This window comes from Lycorma delicatula, chromosome 3 (assembly GCF_047948215.1).
Source record: "Lycorma delicatula isolate Av1 chromosome 3, ASM4794821v1, whole genome shotgun sequence".
In the NCBI taxonomy this organism is placed as follows: domain Eukaryota; kingdom Metazoa; phylum Arthropoda; class Insecta; order Hemiptera; family Fulgoridae; genus Lycorma; species Lycorma delicatula.
In genome coordinates this window covers 170,277,668-170,300,326 of record NC_134457.1, presented here as the reverse complement: position 1 = coordinate 170,300,326, position 22,659 = coordinate 170,277,668, and the positions used below count along the sequence as shown (strand labels likewise).

The window sequence follows — 22,659 nt, the reverse complement described above, 5'->3', positions numbered from 1 at the left end:
AACAGTTTTCAAACATTTATTAAATTTTATGAAAAATACAATCAAAACTTCTTAAAACTTTTTTTTGAGCCTTGACCCTTTGTTACTTTAAGAACATTGAATCTAACTGTCTTACTCAAAGGTCTGCATTCACCAACTGTGACCACATCTCCTATCTCCACATCCCTAAAACAAAATGAAAGTCTTAACAAAAAAAAAAAACATTTTCAGTTCAACTTAGCAACTGTATATTTCTTCATAATATTTGAAGTATATGTAATGTTTATCAGACAATAAATATTAAGTTATATCAATAATTACACAAAATATAATAAATATTTCAGAAAAGCTTTCCTCTAAGAAAATATTTACACAAAACAAGTCAGCTATAAAAATTTCTGTGATAGACAATTTTTTTAACTGATTTAACTTACTGAAGTTAAATTCTCCCTTCTTCACTCTTATAGTAAAAAAAACCCGAAACATGTTGAAGTGCATGCTCAGTGTCAATGCTTCAGTCATTTTAAAATATCAGAAGACCGTCATGACAAAATCATCCCAGCAAACAATTACAAAGGTCATAATATTTGAAGTACATGTAATGTTTATCAGACAATAAAGATTAAGTTATATCAATAATTACACAAAATATAATAAATATTTCAGAAAAGCTTTCCTCTAATAATATTTACACAAAACAAGTCCGCTATAAAAATTTCTGCGATAGACAATTTTTCTAACTGATTTAACTAACTGAAGTTAAATTCTCCCTCCTCTCACTCTTATAGTAAAAAAACCCGAAACATGTTGAAGTGCTTGCTCAGTGTCAATGCTTCAGTCATTTTAAAATATCAGAAGACCGTCATGACAAAATCATCCCAGCAAACAATTACAAAGGTCATAATATTTGAAGTACATGTATTGTTTATCAGACAATAAAGATTAAGTTATATCAATAATTACACAAAATATAATAAATATTTCAGAAAAGCTTTCCTCTAATAATATTTACACAAAACAAGTCCGCTATAAAAATTTCTGCGATAGACAATTTTTCTAACTGATTTAACTAACTGAAGTTAAATTCTCCCTCCTCTCACTCTTATAGTAAAAAAACCCGAAACATGTTGAAGTGCTTGCTCAGTGTCAATGCTTCAGTCATTTTAAAATATCAGAAGACCGTCATGACAAAATCATCCCAGCAAACAATTACAAAAGTTTCTGATGATTCAATTTTAATTTCTCATCCTAAATCCATGTGAAAGACAAATATTATTCAATTAATAAATGGCACATATGCCCAAACATAAAATTCAAAATATAGTTTAAACAAAAACATTCAAGAATCTTGTTTAATAAACACATTTAGTCTAATCCAACTTGCTACTTAAAACTAAAAAAATTAACATTTTCTATTTTCCTAAACATGTGAAATGCAGTTAAATGAATAAAACATTAGCACTATATAACTTAAAAAAATACCCTGCTAGTTTTTTTGCATTTCGAAGTTTTGTACACAAATCTGTGTTTATCTTGAACCTGTTTTCAATAATGTACATTTACTAGTAGTCTTAACATTTTGTTTACTCTCAAATTTTTCCACTACTGTAATAGATTTCAATAATTTTATTTAAAAGCAAAAATGAACGTACTGAAGTTGCTGTTTACTTAGTGCAGTAAATTTTCATGTATGCTACAAGAGTATTTTTTACACAGCATTAAACTATAAATGTATCCTGCATTAAAAAAAAAAAAAAACCATTTTTGAATTCCGACTAATGAATACTATTTTTTCAAAGAGCAGTCCCTAGTAAAATTGTAAGGGACATTAATTTTTACCAGACAACAGGATTTTTTTAGACAATAAATACATCAGAGCTTACATTAATTATAAGAAAATAATATGGAATAATTGTAAATAAATTGCCACAAAGTTCAGTTGGGGAATTTAAATTTAGAACCATCCAGATAAAACGCAAATACGTTTATCACTCCATCACAGAACACACATAATGTCCATCACATGAATATTATATTCATATCAAAAAAATTAGTACATCGGAAACTTAATATAAATTGGCTTAGACAAAAACATAAAATTAAAATCTGCAAGAGCCTACATATACATTTTAATAGTCAAATGCTGATGTATGTATGGATGTATGTATGTGTGTGTGTGTGTGTGTGTGTGTGTATATATATATATATATATACAGACCAAATAGCACAGCTATTAATCTCAGAGATGACTATAGCCAAAAACATGAAAAAAAATTTATATAAACATAGGTCAGAAAACTACTTGTTAAATGAGTTTTGGCTCATGAAACATTTAGCCTTGCTTCTGCTCCCTCTGTAAAATTAACTGTATTAAAATTGGGGGTAAATCTTAAGGTAGAAATAAACAGGTAATTTTGGTTCTTCTTAAAGGTTTTTGATCTAAGAAACTGAATAAAAGCAGTCCCAGACCTCTATCTCAATTAGGTTTTAAGAAAATTAAAGTGAAACACGAAGTTTTATCTGAATACACTTTCAGATATAGTGTTTAATGTATAGATAAAGAAATAAAAACTTTACAGAAAATTTAATTTTGAGGAAAATTTTCAACTGCTTGCTCAGTGTCACAATTTCAGTCATTTAAATTATTTCAGAAGACCGTCATGACAAAATCATCATAGCAAACAATAATAGTGAAATAACAAAATTAAAAACAGCCAATTTTCCCAACCACATTACATTAAACTACACATTACAAACACTAACTATTCTTAAGGCACTACAGTAACTACATGGTTTAGCCCTTGTAACTGAATGTCATTTCTTTTCAGCGTATAAATATCGTATTTTTTAATCGTCCAGTACTCATCTTGCCTCAGTTAAAACACTGTTTTAATGCATAATGATTAACTCTTAAAAGACAGTTTACTTCACAATAACAATTCAACTAACTTTCACACTTGTTATTTTTTTAAGCAAGTGATTCAAACTGTATAAATGAACTGGCATGTTAGCAGCCACAATAATATTTTACATATGTCCCAACTTATTTTTTTTTGCTTTTGTTGATAATAGGGAGAACTAATAGCATTTTTATCTTATGAAAATTGTACACTTGAGAGAAGATTAACTTAAACTAAGTTTGGCAACAAATGAAGCTAATGACTAACTCACAGGGCATTTAAAGTCATAATCACATACCACAAATCTGAAGTAACAAACATTTAAATTAAACAGAATTTACCTGAAACAAGGTGATAGATGCACAGACATATTTTTGTGCCTTTTTTCAAACCGATTATATTTTCTTATATAATGAAGATAGTCTCTTCTTATAACAATAGTGCGTTGCATTTTCATTTTTTGTACTACTCCTGTTAAGATACGCCCTCTGATCGATACATTCCCAGTGAACGGGCACTTCTTATCTATGTAAGTACCATCTATTGCCTGTATAAATTAAATCATAAATCTATTACCCAAGTAAAATTTAATTTAACATCACAATGAATATAAAAGTAATATTTTAAAAACATTAAAACAAATCATTTTTTTTTCATCATAAGAAACATGACAATTATAAAAAACCCAATCAACCTAATTTGTCCTAATAATAACCTTCCCAATCAACAGTGACTTGCTCAACATCATACTCACAGATCAATTTACATTATCTATAAAATAAGTTCATCCTCATTTGCTAGCTTCAGTAACTCTTGACAGATACGTCTTCTTGTTTTTCTTTCAGTATTGTTTATAATATATCAAACATGGGGGATGAACTTGGCAACATTATCTCACACTTTCTTGCCAAGAAACCATGAAAAATGAAATATTTTATCTACAGAAATGGCAAGAAAGCAAACTGAAAAAAGATTTTCTCGTTGGAACATTAGTTAATACAAAATTAATGATCTTAATGCTAATTGCAGCTGAAGATAAGCAATTTATGTTCAGCTGCTGTTTTATCAGTGTATTGTGATTTTTTACTAGCATGCTTAAATGCAATATTTTTTTCCAGTTTCACTTTTTTTTCATAACCAACCATTACTACATAGTTCTCCTGGGACTTTCATAGCCTTTTCTTTTTGTGAAAATAATGGAAAAAGTTCATGTAAACATCTGTTCTAAAATGCTTCATTTGCGAGTTATGGCTAGTGAAAAATTTTGCTTGGATTCAGCTACCCTGGTGAAATGAGGTTATACTGAAATTTTTAGCTTGTTAATTAAGGGACACAATTAGTGATTTCTTATGGTTTTTCACCTGACAAATCAAATAAATTAGGTCCCAGAGCCATATCTGCAGTAATTTTTGAGAAATCTGGGGTGAAAACCATTAAATTCGAGTAAATGAAACCCAGTTTTTTGTACATACAATAACTACGTTAAATTGGTTATAAACATATAAAACTTTCAAACAAACCTTGTAGAGAATTTAATTTTGAACACTATGGTGTAAGATAAGTTGAATAAAACAAAGTAAAGTTATAAAAATTTGATTTTATTTAAAAACAGTCCTCTGAGACCTAAGTGCATTCATTATACATACCAGTTTATAATAAATATTCAAAAATGAACCTACCATTTTCACCAGACTTTTTGGCATGCTTAACTGCTTTTGTTGCTGTTTCTTCAGAGCTGTCCATAATGTTCCATCCATAATGCAAGTAATTAATTCCCCACAAGAATTTTTTTTGTATACAATATTTTTCATCCACCCCCAGACACAAAAGATGTTAGATCCGATAAGCTTGATGGCCAGGAATGTAATCCTCCACGACCATTTCTCAAGGAAATGATGATTTAAATGAGTGGAAAGGCCACAAGAAAAGTAGGGAGACACGCAACCATGCAGAAAGTATACTTTGCACCTCGGCGCTAAAGGTACATCTTCTAGAAGCTGCAGCAATTCTTGAACTGCAAGTAGACCTCAGAATTTAAGCGGCCAGATATAAATGGTCCAAACAGCTGATTGTGAAGGCTGCACCATACGCTTAAAAATTACCTTCCACTGTTTTATGAGGATTTGCATCTGCCTGTCCTTGTGTGCTCATTGGGTAAGTTGATGCCATCTCAATTGAAATGTGCCTCATCAGAAAACAAAATATATTTGTAGAATTTTCAGTTTGTATTCCACCAGCTGCAGAACTCCAAGCTAAGCGGACAATCTCCTGCGTTTAGATGTTGAACTAGTTGTCTATGATACGGATAAAACTTGTTTTTAGTGCGCTCGAAACCATTGAATGTAGAACTCCAATCCACTTAGAAAGATGTCATGTACTGATGCCATCGATAATAATTTCATCAATAATAGTGTCATGTTGGGTCGATCATTCATAGCTCATACAAATAATAAGTAGTAGTGAACCTGTTTCCCAAAGACTGTGAAAAGTCGCAATAATTGTTTTAGCATCTGAAATCTTGCAATTCAGAAAACATATTTCATATTCTACTACAGCAGCCGAAGTATTATTATTACTACATTACACACAACCTTATCTGCATTTTTCTCTATTGTAAACAGGTATGGCATTACATCAATGGAAAAACAATCACAAACTAAAAATTCACTACAGAAAACCTTTGCTAATGACAGCGCAATTCACAGTTCCTGATATACTTAATGTACCTTACAGAATGATTTAAACATAGTATTTACATTGTTGATCAACTGTTATTACTGTGTTGCCAACTTTGAAATAATTTATTATATTTCTAGTCATTAAAAAAATTAAACTTATTTATTTTTATTTTACAATTGTTGTGTAACTCCCAGTTTTTTTAAATTTTAAAGCATTTTTCAGAACTTTTAAAGAGACCCAGAGCTAAGTAACATCAACATCTACCAATTACAGAAATAGAATTAATAAAAAATTCCTTGATAAAATCAAATTTTTTTTGTAGCAGTTACAACACACAATTAATGCTCCAAGCAAAACATTGTCATTCAAATATTCAAGCAGGGTTGGGCAAAAGAAAAATCCTACTTCATTAAATTACTTATTTCCTAGATGCAATTTGACATGACATTAATGACTTACACAAAATTTCACAACTAAGAGTACACACACACACATATATATATATATATATATATATATATATATATATACACACACATACATACTTGAAAATACATACACCTGTGTGTGTGTGTGTGTGTGTGTGTACACGCCTCTAAAAATTGATGAACACAATATAAACCCAAAATCTGTTCATAGCCTCTATTAGATAATTTAGAACATTTCAAGGACCAATAATAGAAGACACTGTTGTTTACAACCAATTAGTTTTGGTTCTTGAGGTAACAAATTCTCAACTAATGAGAATGAAATTCTCACAATTTTACAATAAAATTGTCAGTAGATTTTCATTAATGCAGTTAAGAATTTCCTAATTATAATAGTTCTTGGAAGACAATATTTGGTGCTGGAAATTTTCTCACAACAGATGACAAGAAAATTTTGAAGTATTTCTTAAACAAAGGGTGGAGTTTCATTGTAAATGTTTCAACTTAAAAATTTGTTAAAAAGTTTTTAAAATGTTAAGCTTCTATATGTCTTAAAATATAACCGTATCAAAACACAACTTTTCATCAAATTAATAATAATAGTATTCTAGTATCCACAGAATTAAAATAAAGTACCAGCAAGCTGTTATATTTTCTAAAAGTAAAAATAAATAGAGAAATGAAGACAAATTTTTTGAAGTTCATTTAAAAGTTATACAATTTTTTTCACATCATGATCAACACTTATGAAACAAGATTAAAAAAAATGTTAAGGTAGAAAAAAAATAGATAATTACATCTGCATTGATTCTACTACAGTGATAGTACAGCTCAGTAGACTGATAATTATGGAATCAGCATAAAAAAAATTCTCACTCAATCATTTGAACTCATACAAAATATTTACCTACATGTCAGTGACAATATTAGAAATAGCTTTTATTACAGTAAATAGAAACCATTAACATATTTAAAAAATAACATGCATAACAAATAAAAAAATGTATTAGTATTGATATATATATACATATATATTAATTACACCCAAATATGCATTAACAGAGAAAAAAGTGTATTCTTAGATACATGTGTAAGCAAGAAAGCATAGTATATTAGTTGGCATGTGCTCACAGATAAAAATGATTACTCTTGAGTGTTTTAAACAATTTTAAATTAGTTGGTATTAAATTATTTTTTTAGAAGGAACTTAGTAATACAAATTAACAATAAAAGATACAATCTTAAAGTCTAACTAAAAGCACTGTGATAATATAAAAGATTTAAATCCTACTTTTAAATATTATATACTTTGCTTCCCTCTCCCCAAAATATATTCCAAACTAACCGCAGCTCAAATGGCTTATCAAAACCAATATTTACATCAATTATACAATCCTTTATGGATGTAATTATGTTTATAAATGTATATGTACTTATCACACAAGTCCAAGATCGAATTATTTTTTCTTTTCAAATCTACTAAGAGTGATGTGATGTTCCCATTTCACTATTTTTAGTAAAATGTTGATGCCTAGGATTTCATTTTGAACAAGAGGTCTCTATTATTATTTCCCATGTCTATGTTCTTCAAATCTATGAAAGTTGTAAGAATTTTTTTAATGCTTACAAATTTCTTAGTGAAAAACTTACTTGTGAAGTTGTAAGATAAAAAACAATAAAATAAAATGTATTTGACAAGTTTGCACAAGGGATATACAGTTTTATTTCTGGTAGCTCTTAGTAAATAAATTTATTTTCTTCATTAACGAAAACAATTGGATTGGGTTCAACTTCAGACTTGCAAAAAGAGCTAGTTTCATGGTCAATAGCAGGCCACATTTTACAAAGTTAGCTCCTACATCTAGAAGAAGGGGTAAAAACCCAGTATAATTAGAAGTGATTCTCCACTTCGGACAAATCACTTAAATACACTGTGCAGTATGCTTTAGAACATTGATTCTCAAACTATTTCACCCACCACCCACACTGAGAACAAAAAATTTTCTACCGCCCCCCAAAATTTTTAAACTTACCATCTGTTAAACATAATAATTGCAATTACTGTTTTTTAAACGTGCTCTTAAAAACAGAAATTGCAATTATTGTTTTTAAATCTGGCATATCCTATTTCTGAGTTGAAACTTTCATTTTAAATGAGAGCAATTAAAACGCATATTTAATCATATTTTGAAGAAATTTTATTAAAAATGCTTTCAAAAAAATTACAATTGTATTTATACAGTTATATAATAGTGATAGCATACTCAATGTAACAATACAATAATTAAAACAAAGCTTTCAATTGAAAAATTACACTTACATTAATTTACATATTTATTTGTATCAATAGGTTGCTTAGATTGAGAGATAAGCAACATTAAAGATAAAAGTGGCATTTTCTCTTTAAAGTGGAATATTTCGGTTCAGAAAAATCATAGACATACAAAAAAGAAATTAAAACTTAAGTCTTAAGCTTTAAACGATTTTAATGCAGTTTACTGCAAAAAATTTTGTTTTTCCCATGCACTGTATGAAACACACAGAAAAACTTTAAAATTTTTCTTTCTGCTGATTTTTTTTAATCTGATTTTTTATGAAATCTGAAGTATACTGTCAAAAAGTAGAGTATTCAAGCTTTAATTTTCTTTTATTCGTTTCTCTAAGCCACTTGGTTGCAAAATTAAAGTAATCTAGTACAATAATTTTTTTATCATAAAATGTAGGTGTACTCTTTAATTTTGTGTACTAGTATATTAGGTAATTTTAATTTGAAAAATCAAATATAATTTTTTCCAAATTTTTTTAATCAGCCATCGCCACCCTAGACCGCCTCAACACGCAAATTTTGTGTGGCCCTACTACCACCCCTGAAGGCCACCAGCGCCCACAGAGGCATTATCCACTTTGGGAATGAATGCTTTAGAATTATCTGATACATTCTGCTCTTTCAGTATTAGGTTGGCTACTCTGCGGGTTCATTAGGCACTGCTCAGTAACAAACCACGATGTCAGTTGTTGACTTGTGATTGAACATGCTTCATTTCGTTTTCTGTTGTTTCGCTGATTCCAGCTGATGTACTGGAATGTGTCGTCACATTAAGTGCTGATTAAGTGGTTGAAAACAAACTGAAATGTGTGCAGTGTTGTATTGATGTTGGAGGTCTCTTTCAACACCTAAACTATTACAGATGTTGTAATATCCATTACTACAAAATAATGAAATAAAAATACAAAATAATATTTGAGAAAGTTTTCTCATTACACTTTCATAATTCCAGTGCACAGCAACTTTCCGTACATACTGTAAGAACAGTCCTCTTACCATAATGCTCCCACTACATTTTCGGTAACTAGTGACCATAATCCTTCATTTTTACAAGTCATTTGAAGAGTGACTTTTAGTCACAGAGCACATAACCAAAGTAGCATATGCAATAACAACAACTGACACAAATTAAGAATTTATTACAAACATTCCTAACCATTGTTGCATAAGCTAAATATAACTCTTCTAATAAACATTGGAGAACAATTCAATAAATATAGTCTTTACAAAATTTTAAGTGAAAACTACAATTACCCCTAAGCCATTTATGAAAATAATTACCAAAAAAAATAACAGTAATTATTTTATAAATAATTTCCTTGACATTCAGTTACACAATGTTAGCTTTCAAACATACTACCCTCACCTGCAAAAGTGAACATATTTCAGAACATTTACTGCTAACTTTATAAATTAGTGCCAGCATTTATATGCTGGCACTAAATAACACTAAATGAATAGATATTAACTAAAAACACAATTACGTTAGCCTATAAGCACATGCATGTTAATACCACCTTACTTTGTACACAGCAGTTATAATATGGTGCAGAGACCAACCCATATCCCGCTGAATCACCACCAAGTCACCAATGCCACCTTTCCCACTGAAATAGTATTAAAAAAAATAACAAACCTCTCTAGGCGTTTTGAAACCAAGACCAATATTTCTGTGTCTCCGCAAAGATTTCTTTTTAGCATTTGGCTTACGAGCCAAGAACAATCCTGGTTGTTTCTGAAATGCCTTCTCAGTCTACAGTATTTTAGAACAGAAAAAAAATTACAATTAATGCCTCAAATCAGAATATACAACACATTTAATACCACATACCTCACGTGGAGTTTTAAAACCCAAACCAACATTGCGAATATAACGAAGAGATTTTCTCTTCTTTGCTCCCAAACCCTTCTTGCGGTTCAGAAATACTGTTGGTTGTCTTTGAAATGAACGTTCAGTCTGAAAGTAAAAATTACATTAAAGTTTAAAATACAACAGCACTCAATGCAATTTTTTACACGCCTTTGAATTTAATTACAGATCAGCTAAAATAAAAATCATGTTTAAATAGCCCACAGTCAAAAGTAAAATACACCTTGGCACTATAGCACATAAAGCTTCTAAAAATCATGTATGTGTGATAATTTATCAGAAACAATATCTAACTAATCTCTGCGACATCATTAGTGATTACAATAACTAGGTATGCTGTAGATGTTCTATATATTCTTCCAAAAGGTTACTTCTTCATAGTTCTGTAACAAATAATTAATTTCAACTGCCAATTCAGTTGATTTACAAGGTGATCCATGCAATGATACGGTTGCTGTCTGAGCTCTTTCTACTACCACAAAAAATGATAAAATTTCATAAAATCATGGTTCCAGAAACAAACATGTTAACAAGTTATAGCTAGTCAATCATTCTGCCCTAATTTCAGAACAAAGAGCTAAATAAAACCATACTGAAATTCTAGGAACCCAAATTAAAGGGGTAAACTTATGACAAATTGAATAAAACGGCTTCCAGAACCACATCTCCAACAGCAGTTTTCTTAATATCAGATACAAAACAGAAAAATTTATCAAATAAAAACAATTTTTTTTACATTTGTTAAATGACAAATATGTAAAATTTATAATCAAGACTTAAGAGGTTAATTTTGATAAAATTGATAAAAACAGCCCAATAAAAAACAAATACAAGTTCAAGAAATTCGATTTTACCAATACTTACCACATGAAAACAAGGGGATTACACATACAAAGCATGTTTATGTTTACTTTCTAAACAAAATACAATGATACAAAAAATAGTTTATATTAAAGATAAAAATAAATTTTAAAAAACCAGTACGAATTCAGACAATAAAAAATTTATCTATTTTCTTGAATTCACTGCCAAATTGAAAATTTAAGAATTATGCTTTTGAAAATCAGTAACAAAAATCAGCTGGCCAATAATGCATATTAATTACTTAATTAGTGAGCAAGTGAGAGTGAGTGTGATTGAATGAGTTAGTGAGTGTGTGTCAGACTGCAGCAATACCTTGTTATTTACAAGTAACAAGTACAAATATTTACAAGTTGTCTGTATGCCAACAGAGTATATATCTTGGAGGTGTGTGATGAAAATGCAACTGCTACTGCTGCTGCTGCAGAATATCAGACATTTTCTTAACTACAGAGTTCCAAATCCTAAAACAATTAGTGGAACATTCCATTAGCTATGAAAAAAGGTATACATTCCAGCCAGCATTATTACTCACTGCATTTGTTCTGCCCATCATGATGTTAATACTTAAGAAACCATTATCAAAAGCTATTCAATGCAATCTGGGTGTTAGTATACAATGCCTTTCTTAGCAGTTTGGAGTTTACTAGTCTATGGTGTGGAGGACACTTCACAACAGAAAAGAAGCTGTGTTCTTATAGTAATAAATGAGTACAAAAACTTAACCCAAAGATCCTCCTCTTCATTTGCATCATTGCAAATAGTTGAACATGAACCGCCGATTGTACAGGTCCATTTTATTTACTAACAAGGCCCAGTTTGCTCAGGACAGCATCACCTTTGCAACGAATACACTTGGGCAAAAGTCAATCCACAAATAAGAGTAGAATGTAATTTCCAACATAGATTTAGCATCAGTCTGGTATGGTATAATTCCAATCAGTTAATTGGACCATTTAATGTATTCTCCCAGAACATCTAAATTCAGACATTTACTAAGAATTTCTTAAGGAACAGATTTCTTTTTACAGATGCTGCTATACAAATTAAGTAAAGTCTTGCACAAAAAGCAATGCTAGCAATCTGAAAGCATGCAGCAAACGTATTGAAGTAGAACACTTTTTTTTTAAATCTACTGTACTTTATTAAATGTACAAATTAATTTTTATTTTTTTAACACTGTATCAGTTGTATGTTAAATTAGCTTTGTACTTGTTTGTTGTCGCACCGCTGCTTTTTTCACTTTTTTTATGCAACTTTTTCATCAAAAAAAAAAACATATTAAACGTATTATTATAATGTATTAAACAAAAAATATGTCTGTTAATGATCAAAGTGAGAGAAGGTTGTTGTTTTGATTCTATTGACTTCATGTACTGACTAATCATACATATATCAACATAACCTAACCAGACATAACCTACGCTCACTAACCACATATAATTAACATTAAAATACATTTATAGGCTATTTTACATTAATTAGACGAGATTAGCAAGCAAAGCAGGCATAGGTTACGTCCGGGTGGGTTATGTTGATACACGTACAATTCGTTAGTACACAGAGTCAACATACATAATGTAAAGTGTTTTGTAATTTTATTTTTCATAAAAAAATTGTACTTTCTCCACCTTAAACATTTTTATTCATTTTCTCATGAAATCTGTAGAAGTTGCATCAAAAAAGTGGCGGTGAGATTACAAATAAGTACTTTCATTTTCTGTATTAGAACATTTAGAAGTTGTACGGTGTGCATTAGGAAAAAAATCAAATTTCTTGAACTTGTATATTTCTTATTGGGCTATTTTACATCAATTTTCTCAGAATTAAATTCCCTACAAATTTTATGCACTTATTAGTCAATTAACAGTTTTAGAATAGCAAACGTTAAAAAAAGTGTGTGTGTGTGTGTATGTAAATCAAAAGTTTATTACTCATATAAATTCCAAGCTTTGCGGTTTGAAATATTCAACAAGTACAAAAATATAAGTCTGGTGAAAAAATTAACCACTAAAACACTCTTAATTTGGTCTAGAACTAAACCAAACTGCGACTTTAATTCAAATTTATTGATGCTGTACCATACATTCACATTATAGATCTTTACGTCTAGCTACAGCAGTGATTCTACAAATAAAATTAAGTTTTTAAGTGAAGAAACACATTTCAGGGTAAAACTCATTTCAGACATTACATTTGGAATCTTGGAAATGGTTCCAGCATAAATTTGACACCAATCAATGATAAATTAAGCAATAAATGACAATTAGTTTGGAAAACTACTAGCACCCAGAAAAGGATAGTGAAAAAAAATTCAGTATACCATTAGATAAGCTATATTGTCACAGATGATTTAAAGTAAACCTCACGTGCAGTTATTTGCAAGCCACCACATATGTTTGTTATTTGCTCTCTGCTACACAGACAGCAAATCATATTCCTTTAAATTGGAACTGTAGTTTACTTTTAAATTGACAGACAATAGCTATAAAATAATAAATAATTGTATTTTTTTTTTTTTGCATGAGCACAGCATGTGCAAGTTTTCATTAGTTATTTTTCATAAGATGTTGGTTCCATCACGGTACATTCAGCTAATGTGCACATATGCCTCGCTTCTCATTTAACAAATATATTTTAATCTCTTTTTTGACATTTTTTCAAACAAATATCATTTTACTGGGTATGATTTATAAAAATGACAAAAAATGTAGTTTTTTGAGATAGTGAAGACGGTAAGCTACAATACAAGTAAAAAAATAAAAGTGCTGTTAATTAAATGGCAAATTTTTTTGAGTCTAAAAGTTTTGTTTAATCAATATATTATTAAACGTATAAGAGAGACGATAAGAAAGTAAGTTACACCCCCTCTTTAAAACAAATGCATATTTATAAGTCAATATTTTTTTTTACTGACCAATAAACTTTATATTTTTATCTATTTTTCGACACTCAACAGTTTTTCTAAACAATTTTCATACCTTGTCACAGGTTTTTCAATTACACTCTCATAAAAATTTTGTCCAATTTCCTACAACATTTTAAGAACCGCTTCTCATTCAGTTCATTATCACTACCACACTTCCCGTTTCAATTTTTGCAACAAATCCTTTGTTACATGAGCTGAATGAGGATATGCATTGATGTGAAGAAAACCGACACCCCCATCGCTCAATCTTCAGGGTCTTTGATCTTTAATGGCTTTACAAAATTTTTTTAATCTTGCAGAAAGATTTGGCATTGATTGTTGTTCCTCAGAGCATAAATTCACTGTAAAAAATTCCCTCAGAATCGAAAAAAGACTATTTTGCATAAAATGCTTTCAAAACATGGGGGGGATGGTTTTCACTTTTTTTGGCTGTGGCGAATTTTTGTCTCCATTCATGTGATGCTCATTTAGTCTCAGAATGTAATGAAGCACTCAGTTCTCATCCCCTGTGATGATTTGTTTCAAAAACTGTGGACCAGTCCGGGAATAAAGTTAAAGGAAATAAAGAACAGATGCATAACTTGATGATTGTGGTTGTCGGTCAACATAAGTGGTACCCATCGTGCACACATCTTGTGGTAACCAAGCTGATCATGAATTGCAAACACAATACCATAACTGATGTAAAGTTCACTTGCACAATCTCTCTAATTTTACATACCGGTTACTCAAGTTCATTTCATTCACGCATTCCACGTTACCAGTCGTGTTTGCAATGTGAGGACCCCTAGCATGCAGTTCATCACTCACATTTGTTTTTAAGTTCTGAACATTTGGCACCATTTTGTGATTATGGGACACACTTCTCTGCTGGTCAAAAACTCCAGACACGCCATACTGATGACACTTCACACGTACTGAATGTCATACAGAATTGCTGCTGGGGGAGCACAGACAACCAGTGCTGCCACAAGACATTAATACATCCCTTTCAGTTCAAGAACATGGCAACTTATTTTTTTATCCACCTCTTGTATTATTTGCAAATCACAACATTTTTGCTATTTACTCTCTGCTACACAAACCACCAATCATATTCCTTTAAATTGGTATTGTAGTTTACAATACAAATTTAAAGTAATACAATTTGTAAAACAAATAAAAATTTGTAAGTGGGAAATAAAACAATTTATTTTTTGAGACTAGTAATGCATTTAACATGCAATCAGCGTGTGAAAGAACATTGTTTGATTGTTAACTTCGTTAATGACTAGAGAAAAAATCCTAATCCAAAAGATCACAACCTTAATCCTTTGAATTGGTGCACACCAGCAACTCTGTATGAGAAATTCTGAATGCACTTTCGATTTTTAAATCCAGCCAAAAGCAATACTCAAAGAACATGAATTCACTACAAAAAAAAAAAAATGGCTGGGAGAAAATTTAATACCAAACTTTTCACTTTGTTCAATTTTGGTACTAATACTCGACCTGATTGAGCTGAACAGGGCAAAAATTGTAATTCTCCAAAAAAATATGCAATTTATTACACTGGCAAAATTAAAAAAGATTTTCAAAACTGTGAACACAGATATAAAACTGAATTTTCAAGAAAGAATAGACATATTCAAACTGAAAAGGTTTACAATAGTTAACAGTACCAATGAATCATTTTCATCAGACAGTGATGAGATAAACTGATAAATTAAAATTCCCTTCCTATTTTACATTTTTGTTAAAATAAAAAAATTGAAGTACCAAAACCTAATAATAAATAAATCAAAAACATTACAATTACGCAAATAAATACTTTAAAAGTTTGATATGAAAAATAAATATATAAACAAAAATTACTAATAGAGGGAATGGATCAACTATGCATTCAAACACTTGCATTTGTGTTAATTTTCTTACCAATTTGAGCATTCCAGTTCCATCCCCCCCATCAACTAAACTTTGAGAAATAGCTAAATGGATACCAGGTGAGAAATTCTACATATTTTTCAGGGTAAGCAAATATTTACAAAAAATATAACCCATTAAATATTAATGCACTCATTGGTATAGTTTGCACATTTGGCAATTAAACTATACTTTAACTAATATAAAGCAAAAAATGTACTTGCAGATATAAACCCATAATAGTCCTTTTCCATTAACCAGCAGCCACCCAGTTTAATAAACTTTCTACTGGAATAGCAAGAAAAAATACTGCATTCAAATTTGCTTACGAGAGGCCCAAACTGAATAGTAAATTTCCTTATGTAAAAGTATGAATAAATCCACTTTTTTTTAATATAATTATTATATAATTATAATTCTAAATAGATCTTATCTCTGTATGAAATATAAAGTATCTCCAGACTGATATCAAATTAGAAATGACAGAGATTACAGCAATCATTTCCATTTTTATGGCACAATTATTAGAGCAGTCTCTCAAAAATAACTAGATGACAGCTTCTTATTGTATGTCTATAGACCTGAATCACAATTGAAGTCATATTACTACTACCTTATGTGTGTAACAAACAGAAATTACCTGATCAAACATAAAGTGCAAGTTACAATACTGTTATTGAACAATTTCTGGGTTAAAGTGTGAAGACTTCCCACTATTCATAATTATCAAATTAGGATGTAAAGACGTCTACAAGCAATTGCACAGTATCACACATACTTCTCAAATTATAATTCAAACACTGATAATATACAACTAATACTAGAATCATATTACACTAACAATTTAATGTGCTGAAAATAGGGTAAGGTTTAATGAAGTTTTTTGTTTAGAAAAACATCTGCAACAATGCAAAAAAAAACATTTTGAAAGCTTTAATACTGGCTGAAATTTATCAAATTGATTCTCTTTAAACAAGCATCACTTATAGAGATTTACTTTACTGTAAACACACATATATTTACACTTCAATTGAATATTTTTTCTCAGAATGTGGAATACTTCTGTAAAAAACTGAAAGCAACACTAAAACCCAGCTGAAACCTGTTTACAATGTAAATGTGTACTGCAATTATAAGGTGGATAAAACTACAAGACTACCCAAGATAATAGTCAATCATTCACTTTTAAATAGTGAAATTATGGCCTACCTAATGCCAGATACTAATCCTATTAGGTTTATGAAATGTTATTATGAAAGGTTCATATGTAAAATTAGTTTGAATTTTATAACCAGTTAACGAATGAAAACTTATTACTTAAGTGTTAAGACAGAAACTTTCTCACTCTTCTGCTAATTAATGTTACACAAACACAGTTACGAATAGGAGTACCGATTGCAGATATCAATCCCCACTTTGGTGTGAATAACATAAAAAAACTCTAAATTACATATTTATGAATAGTAGGTCGTAATGGGCTTTAACAATGAGCTCTAAGTAGCAGTCTGAAAAACTAAAACATGATAATCGGAGTTCGCCGAATTCTATATACAAGCCACATTTACATTGTTTTTTTTGCATTAACGAATAAAAGATACAATTTCAAAAAAAATTTAACATTTATTAAAATCCGTTACCTGATCAGCCATGCTGTCGTACGAAGAGATATCCTAAACACGGAAGCGAAAGACCTGCAGGCTATGAAACATTCCAGAACGTAAAACTCAAAGCTTTGATATTCACAATCTCCATGTCAAAAAAATTGTTATTAAAAGATTCTACGTACTCCATGAATAAGTAAAGTTCAAATTTTATACGCACAAGAATTATAATTTATCATTTTAAATACTTGAAAAAATAATCTACAGTATATAGTTACAGTAATAAAAATGTATGTATCGTGCATACAAATATATGAGAGAAAATATGATCCTATGACAACCTTTATCTTTAATAATTATAAATCTAAGTACTTAAGATAATTCTATAATTGTTTTGCTTTGAACTCTTTACTTAAAGTCCTTTAAATATATGTATAACTCACTGGTATAACTGCGTTGGTATTGTTGATGGTTCAAATTGTTCAGGTTTTATTTCAGCAAAATAAATTTGCAGGTACTTAAATTTGAAAACTTGAAAAAATTTCAGTGATTGTGTAAAATAGAAACGGAAATTATTTGAGCGTCAATTATGTTGCCGCTACATATGAGGTCTGTAAATAACGTAATGAGACTGATTCATAAAAACCTTTTATTTACAATCCAATCACCTTCAAAATAGTTCCATTAGGAAGCCACGCAATGCTTCAAACAAATTTCCACTCTTCTTGAGTTTCACTCTTTCAGTGTTGAAACTAAGAAACTGGAACATCTTCAGATGGTCGTTATATTTTTATTTTTTTTTATTTTCTACTGTTTCAAAATGGTGTCCTTTGAGGTGTTTTTTTAATATCAGGAACAGGAAAAAGTGCAGGGACAAGTCAGGTAAATAAGGTGGTTGAGGAACTACAAGAATGTTTTTCTTTGCCAAAAACTCATTAATTGAGAGTGCAGTGTGATAAGGTGCATTGTCACGATGCAGCATCCAGTTGTTTTTGATGTCTGGTCTCACGCGGGTAACTCTTTCCCACAGTCTTTCTAGAATTTCTCAATAAACATATTGATTTACAGTCTGTCTTGTAGGCAAAAACTCCGTATGGACAATGCCATTACTATCAAAGAAGCAAATTAGTATGGTTTTGAGTTTTGATTTGCTCATTTTTGCTTTTTTGAAACAAGGTGAGTTTTAAGTGTACCACTCCTTGCTTTGCCATTTTGGTTCTGAGTCGTACTCAATTATCCAAGATTCATCACCAGTAATAACAGTTTTTAGAAAATCAAGATCAGTTTCAACTCGCTCTAGAAGATTGCAGCACACTTCCATCCTGTTGTTTTTCTGTTCAACAGTGAGGTTTTTTGGGACCAGTTTTACACAAAACTTTTTCATCTCCAATTTGTTTGTCAACATTTTATGGACTGTGGTATGATTCAAATTCAATTGTTCTGCAATCATTCTGACAGTTAATCGCCGGTTATACTATAACAAGTCTCTGATTCACTCAACATTGTTATCACTTTTTGACTTTAACAGTCTTCCAGAGCATGAATCATCTGCAACTGATTCCCAGCCATCTGAAAATGCTTTAAACCACTTAGAAACATGAGCTCATGACAGAGTGTCATCTCCATACACCCTTTTCAGTTTTGAAAATGTTTCAGTAGCATTCTCACCAAGTTTAACACAAAACATGAAAATTGCACAACGTTGCTCATAATTAGTATCACTATTTTTTGTGATGCACAACAAAAATTTGTTTCATGAAAAGTTTATTTATGTCTCACGTGGCAACAATAGACTATGTTTACTAGTAACTTTATAGTGTTGTCACTTTGACTACCAAAAAAACTAATCTCATTACTTTATTTACAGACCTCGTATGTTGTATTCATATGTTTTCTGTTTAATGAAAATGCCTTGGGTTTCCTTAACAGACATCAAACAGCAGAAAACTTTAACACCATCATCAGCTCCTAATCAAATAAGGACAGGTTGCCAATATTCGCTTTTTCCATTAAAAGTTATTTTCATAGCCTTTTTTTCATCTATGGGCACCACCTGACTGCAACTGGCAGAATATCCTCATAGCCACGACTTGTAATTAATGTAATTATCACTCATTATAAATGTAGTGCAGACTGCACACCTTGCACTGGGTATTCTCTTCATTCATCTTCATCTAATTCAATTTAAATTACTCTTTGGCGTCATCAAAAAAGTTCTCTATACTGGATAGCAGCTCAGTACTAATTCTATCTCAGTGATTAGCGCCATATTCCTATTAACACAGTAATACATAATCACCACAACTCAAGTCATTGACATAAACAAAAGATACAGGGGCCAAGGATATAGGTTTGAATCACAACCATACTACAAAATAGTTTTCTTTAAACATTGTCTTTTTTATAGAGACAGCAATCTGCTTAGAATTGCCAAAGTAAGACCCAAGAGCTCTCAGAAGTAAAATCAATACTCTTCAATCCAAATCTTTTATCAGCATTCCAGGTGATATAAAATCAAATGTCTTACTAAGGTTACACAATGACAATGCTGTAGAGTTCTCCTAAACGGCTTCCAGTATCAATCAGATTGGTTAACGCTGATCAAAAGCCTCTACAAATCTCTGTTGCATTTCCTCAAAAATAATGGACAAGTTGATTCTCATTAGCATCTCCATAACCACAGCCATAACAGGATATGTCAAATAAGCCTGAATCTTGCAAACTCAATAGAATCACTCTCTTCTTTTACACAGTAGTTGTTCTTGCAAGCTTCAGAAAATAAAAAATACCCCCTATACAGAGACACTCTTTTATCATCATAGGAAGTGGTTCTGTAACCCCTAAAACAATAAACTTTTATATACTGCATGATAGAGAATAAACATCCAGACACACAGATATTGAAGTCACTTACAAGCTTAGCAATCTCATGACATATTACTTTTCTCAAATTTTTCATAATTACGCTACAACTGTATATTTTACTATCGACAAACTCCTGCTCAGAATCAAGCATTATCCTTTCAATATCCTCTCAAGATTATGAATGTAAAATTACTCCTCAGAGCTACCAATATTCAAGAAAGCAGCACATCTCACTCTACATGAATTAATTGGGCACAAAGTATTCTACGCTGTGTGCTTGAAATTGTGTATTCTATATTGTGTGTTGGAAATCCTAACATTACTGTTTTTCTTAGCATTCTTAACCTCCTCTAAATAAACCTTCTTCTTCTTTTATAAATCTGCAAAATGAAATTGTAATCAGTATCCTGAGTATTCTGAATATTCCTGCTCATATTATCAGCATGTTCTCTATGAATGGTAAGAGTAAACAAACTTTGGTTACGTTTGGTTATAATCTCTTCTTAATGGTTGAACCATATTCACTTCATATTTCCAAGCAAATAGTTGGTAACTTCAATGTTAAGAAATGACTTCCTTCTGTTAGCTACAAATTACTAATAATTATTAGATTAATTATTATTTGCTACAAATTATCCATAGGTACTAACTAAACAGATTTTTCTTCAGTGTTCTTGAATATTAAATGCACATTAAAATCACCATAATACCTTTAAAACTGATGTGCAGGATAAATACAAAAATTGAATAATATAATAAAATTATAATCCGATGTGGAGGAAACTCTGGACCATGTCTTTTTCTGTTGTATGAGGTTCCAAGATGCACGAAGGTGGATGCTGGATGTTCTGGGTCGGGTGGACATGTTCAGAGGATTTTCATCAGATAATGCTTCAGGGTGTGAAGCAGTGGACTATTATTGCAAATTATAATAGAAAAGTTTTAGGAGAACTCAGCAAAACAGAAAAACTTGTAGGAGATGGTGAGCATTGGCGCGGCCTGCAAGGGAATGAGGCATCGGAGGATGTCGGGTTGGACAGGTCTGTGGCTGAGTGCCTTGGGGGGGCCTCTTGAACATGAGCGGGGGGGGTCGCTTTGGTGCGAGGCCATGGACACTCCACTCCCGGTGCCTGAGGGTGTTGTTCATGTTTTTAATGATTATGGGTGATGGTCGCGTGGGTAACTGATAAGTGGTAAGTAGTTGAGTTGTGTTAGTTGGTGGATGTGTGTTTTGTGTACTCTGAGTGAGATTGTGGAAATTTAATTAACTTTTGAGTGTATATTGGTGGATAAGTTATGTCTTGTGGCCATGTCTTCTTGATTGTGGTGTACTTGTCTTGTGTTGGCTTGATTGTATGATTGAATAAATGTGTGTGTGGTACGTCTTAGTACCTGCTAGGTGTTCTATTTTTACTGAATGTTTTTCTCTTTAGGTATTCTTGTAGTGGTTTGGTATGGATGATGCTTGCTAGTGGAGACCAAATGTGTGTGTGGGCGCTTACCCCCTCCTGAAGTAATGCTTTATTAGCAATTTCCCAGGCTTTAGTCGGTAGTGCACAGAGATAGATATGCATTTTCTGTAACAGCTTGCAGAACCTGTTAGCGAGTCCGAAACTGCTTCGGCGTCCATAAATGGGGTTCCTCCACCTCAAAAAAAAAAAAGGAGTGATAGAAATAACAATTAAGTCCAACTCAGCAGTTGAAAGCAGCTATAGAATACAAGCAGTGGAGCCAGCTCTTTGTCAAACTCAACATAAACATGATTACTGTAGCCCTACATCATATACTTGCAACAATGGCAACTCAATATGTATAATTTATAATAATCTGTCTTGTTCAATAAAATAAAAAATTCTGAAAACGTCACTTTAAAAAATTTTAAAATGGTGGCCATCTTAATTTTTAATCTTCAATATCTAAATTTTTTTGTTAGATCAAATGTATACTTTAGAGTTTATTAAGCATTTTATTTTGGAAATAAAAACAGGCAAAAAATTATCAGCTTGGTACGACTTCTTCCATGATCGCCGTCATTTCCATCTTTAAGGGCACAGACTTTCTTTTTTCCTGTTTAGCCTCCGGTAACTATCGTTTAGATAATACTTCAGAGGATGAATGAGGGTGATATGTATGAGTGTGAATGAAGTGTCTTGTACATTTAAGGGCACAGACTGGATGGACTCATAGTACGGGTCAGAAGACATAACTGTTTGAACATCTAACCAAGCTCTTTCACCCGAAAGCAAAATTCTGGTAACACATTTCTCTCTTTGCGCGCGCGCATGTGCACGTAACTTGTAAGTGACTGCACAGCACGAT

General features: G+C 31.1%; 1 protein-coding gene across 2 annotated transcripts; it reads right to left on the bottom strand.

Annotated features, from left to right (window-relative positions):
* On the bottom strand, window positions 1-17,648 carry RpS11 (ribosomal protein S11). 2 transcript variants are annotated; one of them, XM_075360999.1, is made up of 4 exons: window positions 17,512-17,648; window positions 9,949-10,065; window positions 3,221-3,426; window positions 1-165 (listed from the first exon to the last, which is right to left on the bottom strand). In XM_075360999.1, exons 1-4 carry the CDS (start codon window positions 17,521-17,523, stop codon window positions 42-44), a joined length of 459 nt encoding a protein of 152 aa, XP_075217114.1. In that variant the 5' UTR covers window positions 17,524-17,648; the 3' UTR covers window positions 1-41. The 2 variants fall into 2 exon arrangements, with proteins under 2 accessions (XP_075217114.1, XP_075217113.1); XM_075360998.1 differs by lacking the exon at window positions 9,949-10,065 and adding an exon at window positions 10,144-10,269 and having other exon boundaries at window positions 17,512-17,625.
* Between the last annotated feature and the right edge of the window lie 5,011 nt (window positions 17,649-22,659).

What these genes read in the sequence shown, in the direction of transcription:
- RpS11 (XM_075360998.1), bottom strand. An exon ending in GTTTTAAAACTCCACGTGAG is followed by an intron (nt 3,427 to 10,143) that starts GTATGTGGTATT and finishes TAATTTATACAG; the next exon opens with GCAATAGATGGTACTTACAT. An exon ending in CATCTATCACCTTGTTTCAG is followed by an intron (nt 166 to 3,220) that starts GTAAATTCTGTT and finishes ATTTTGTTTTAG; the next exon opens with GGATGTGGAGATAGGAGATG.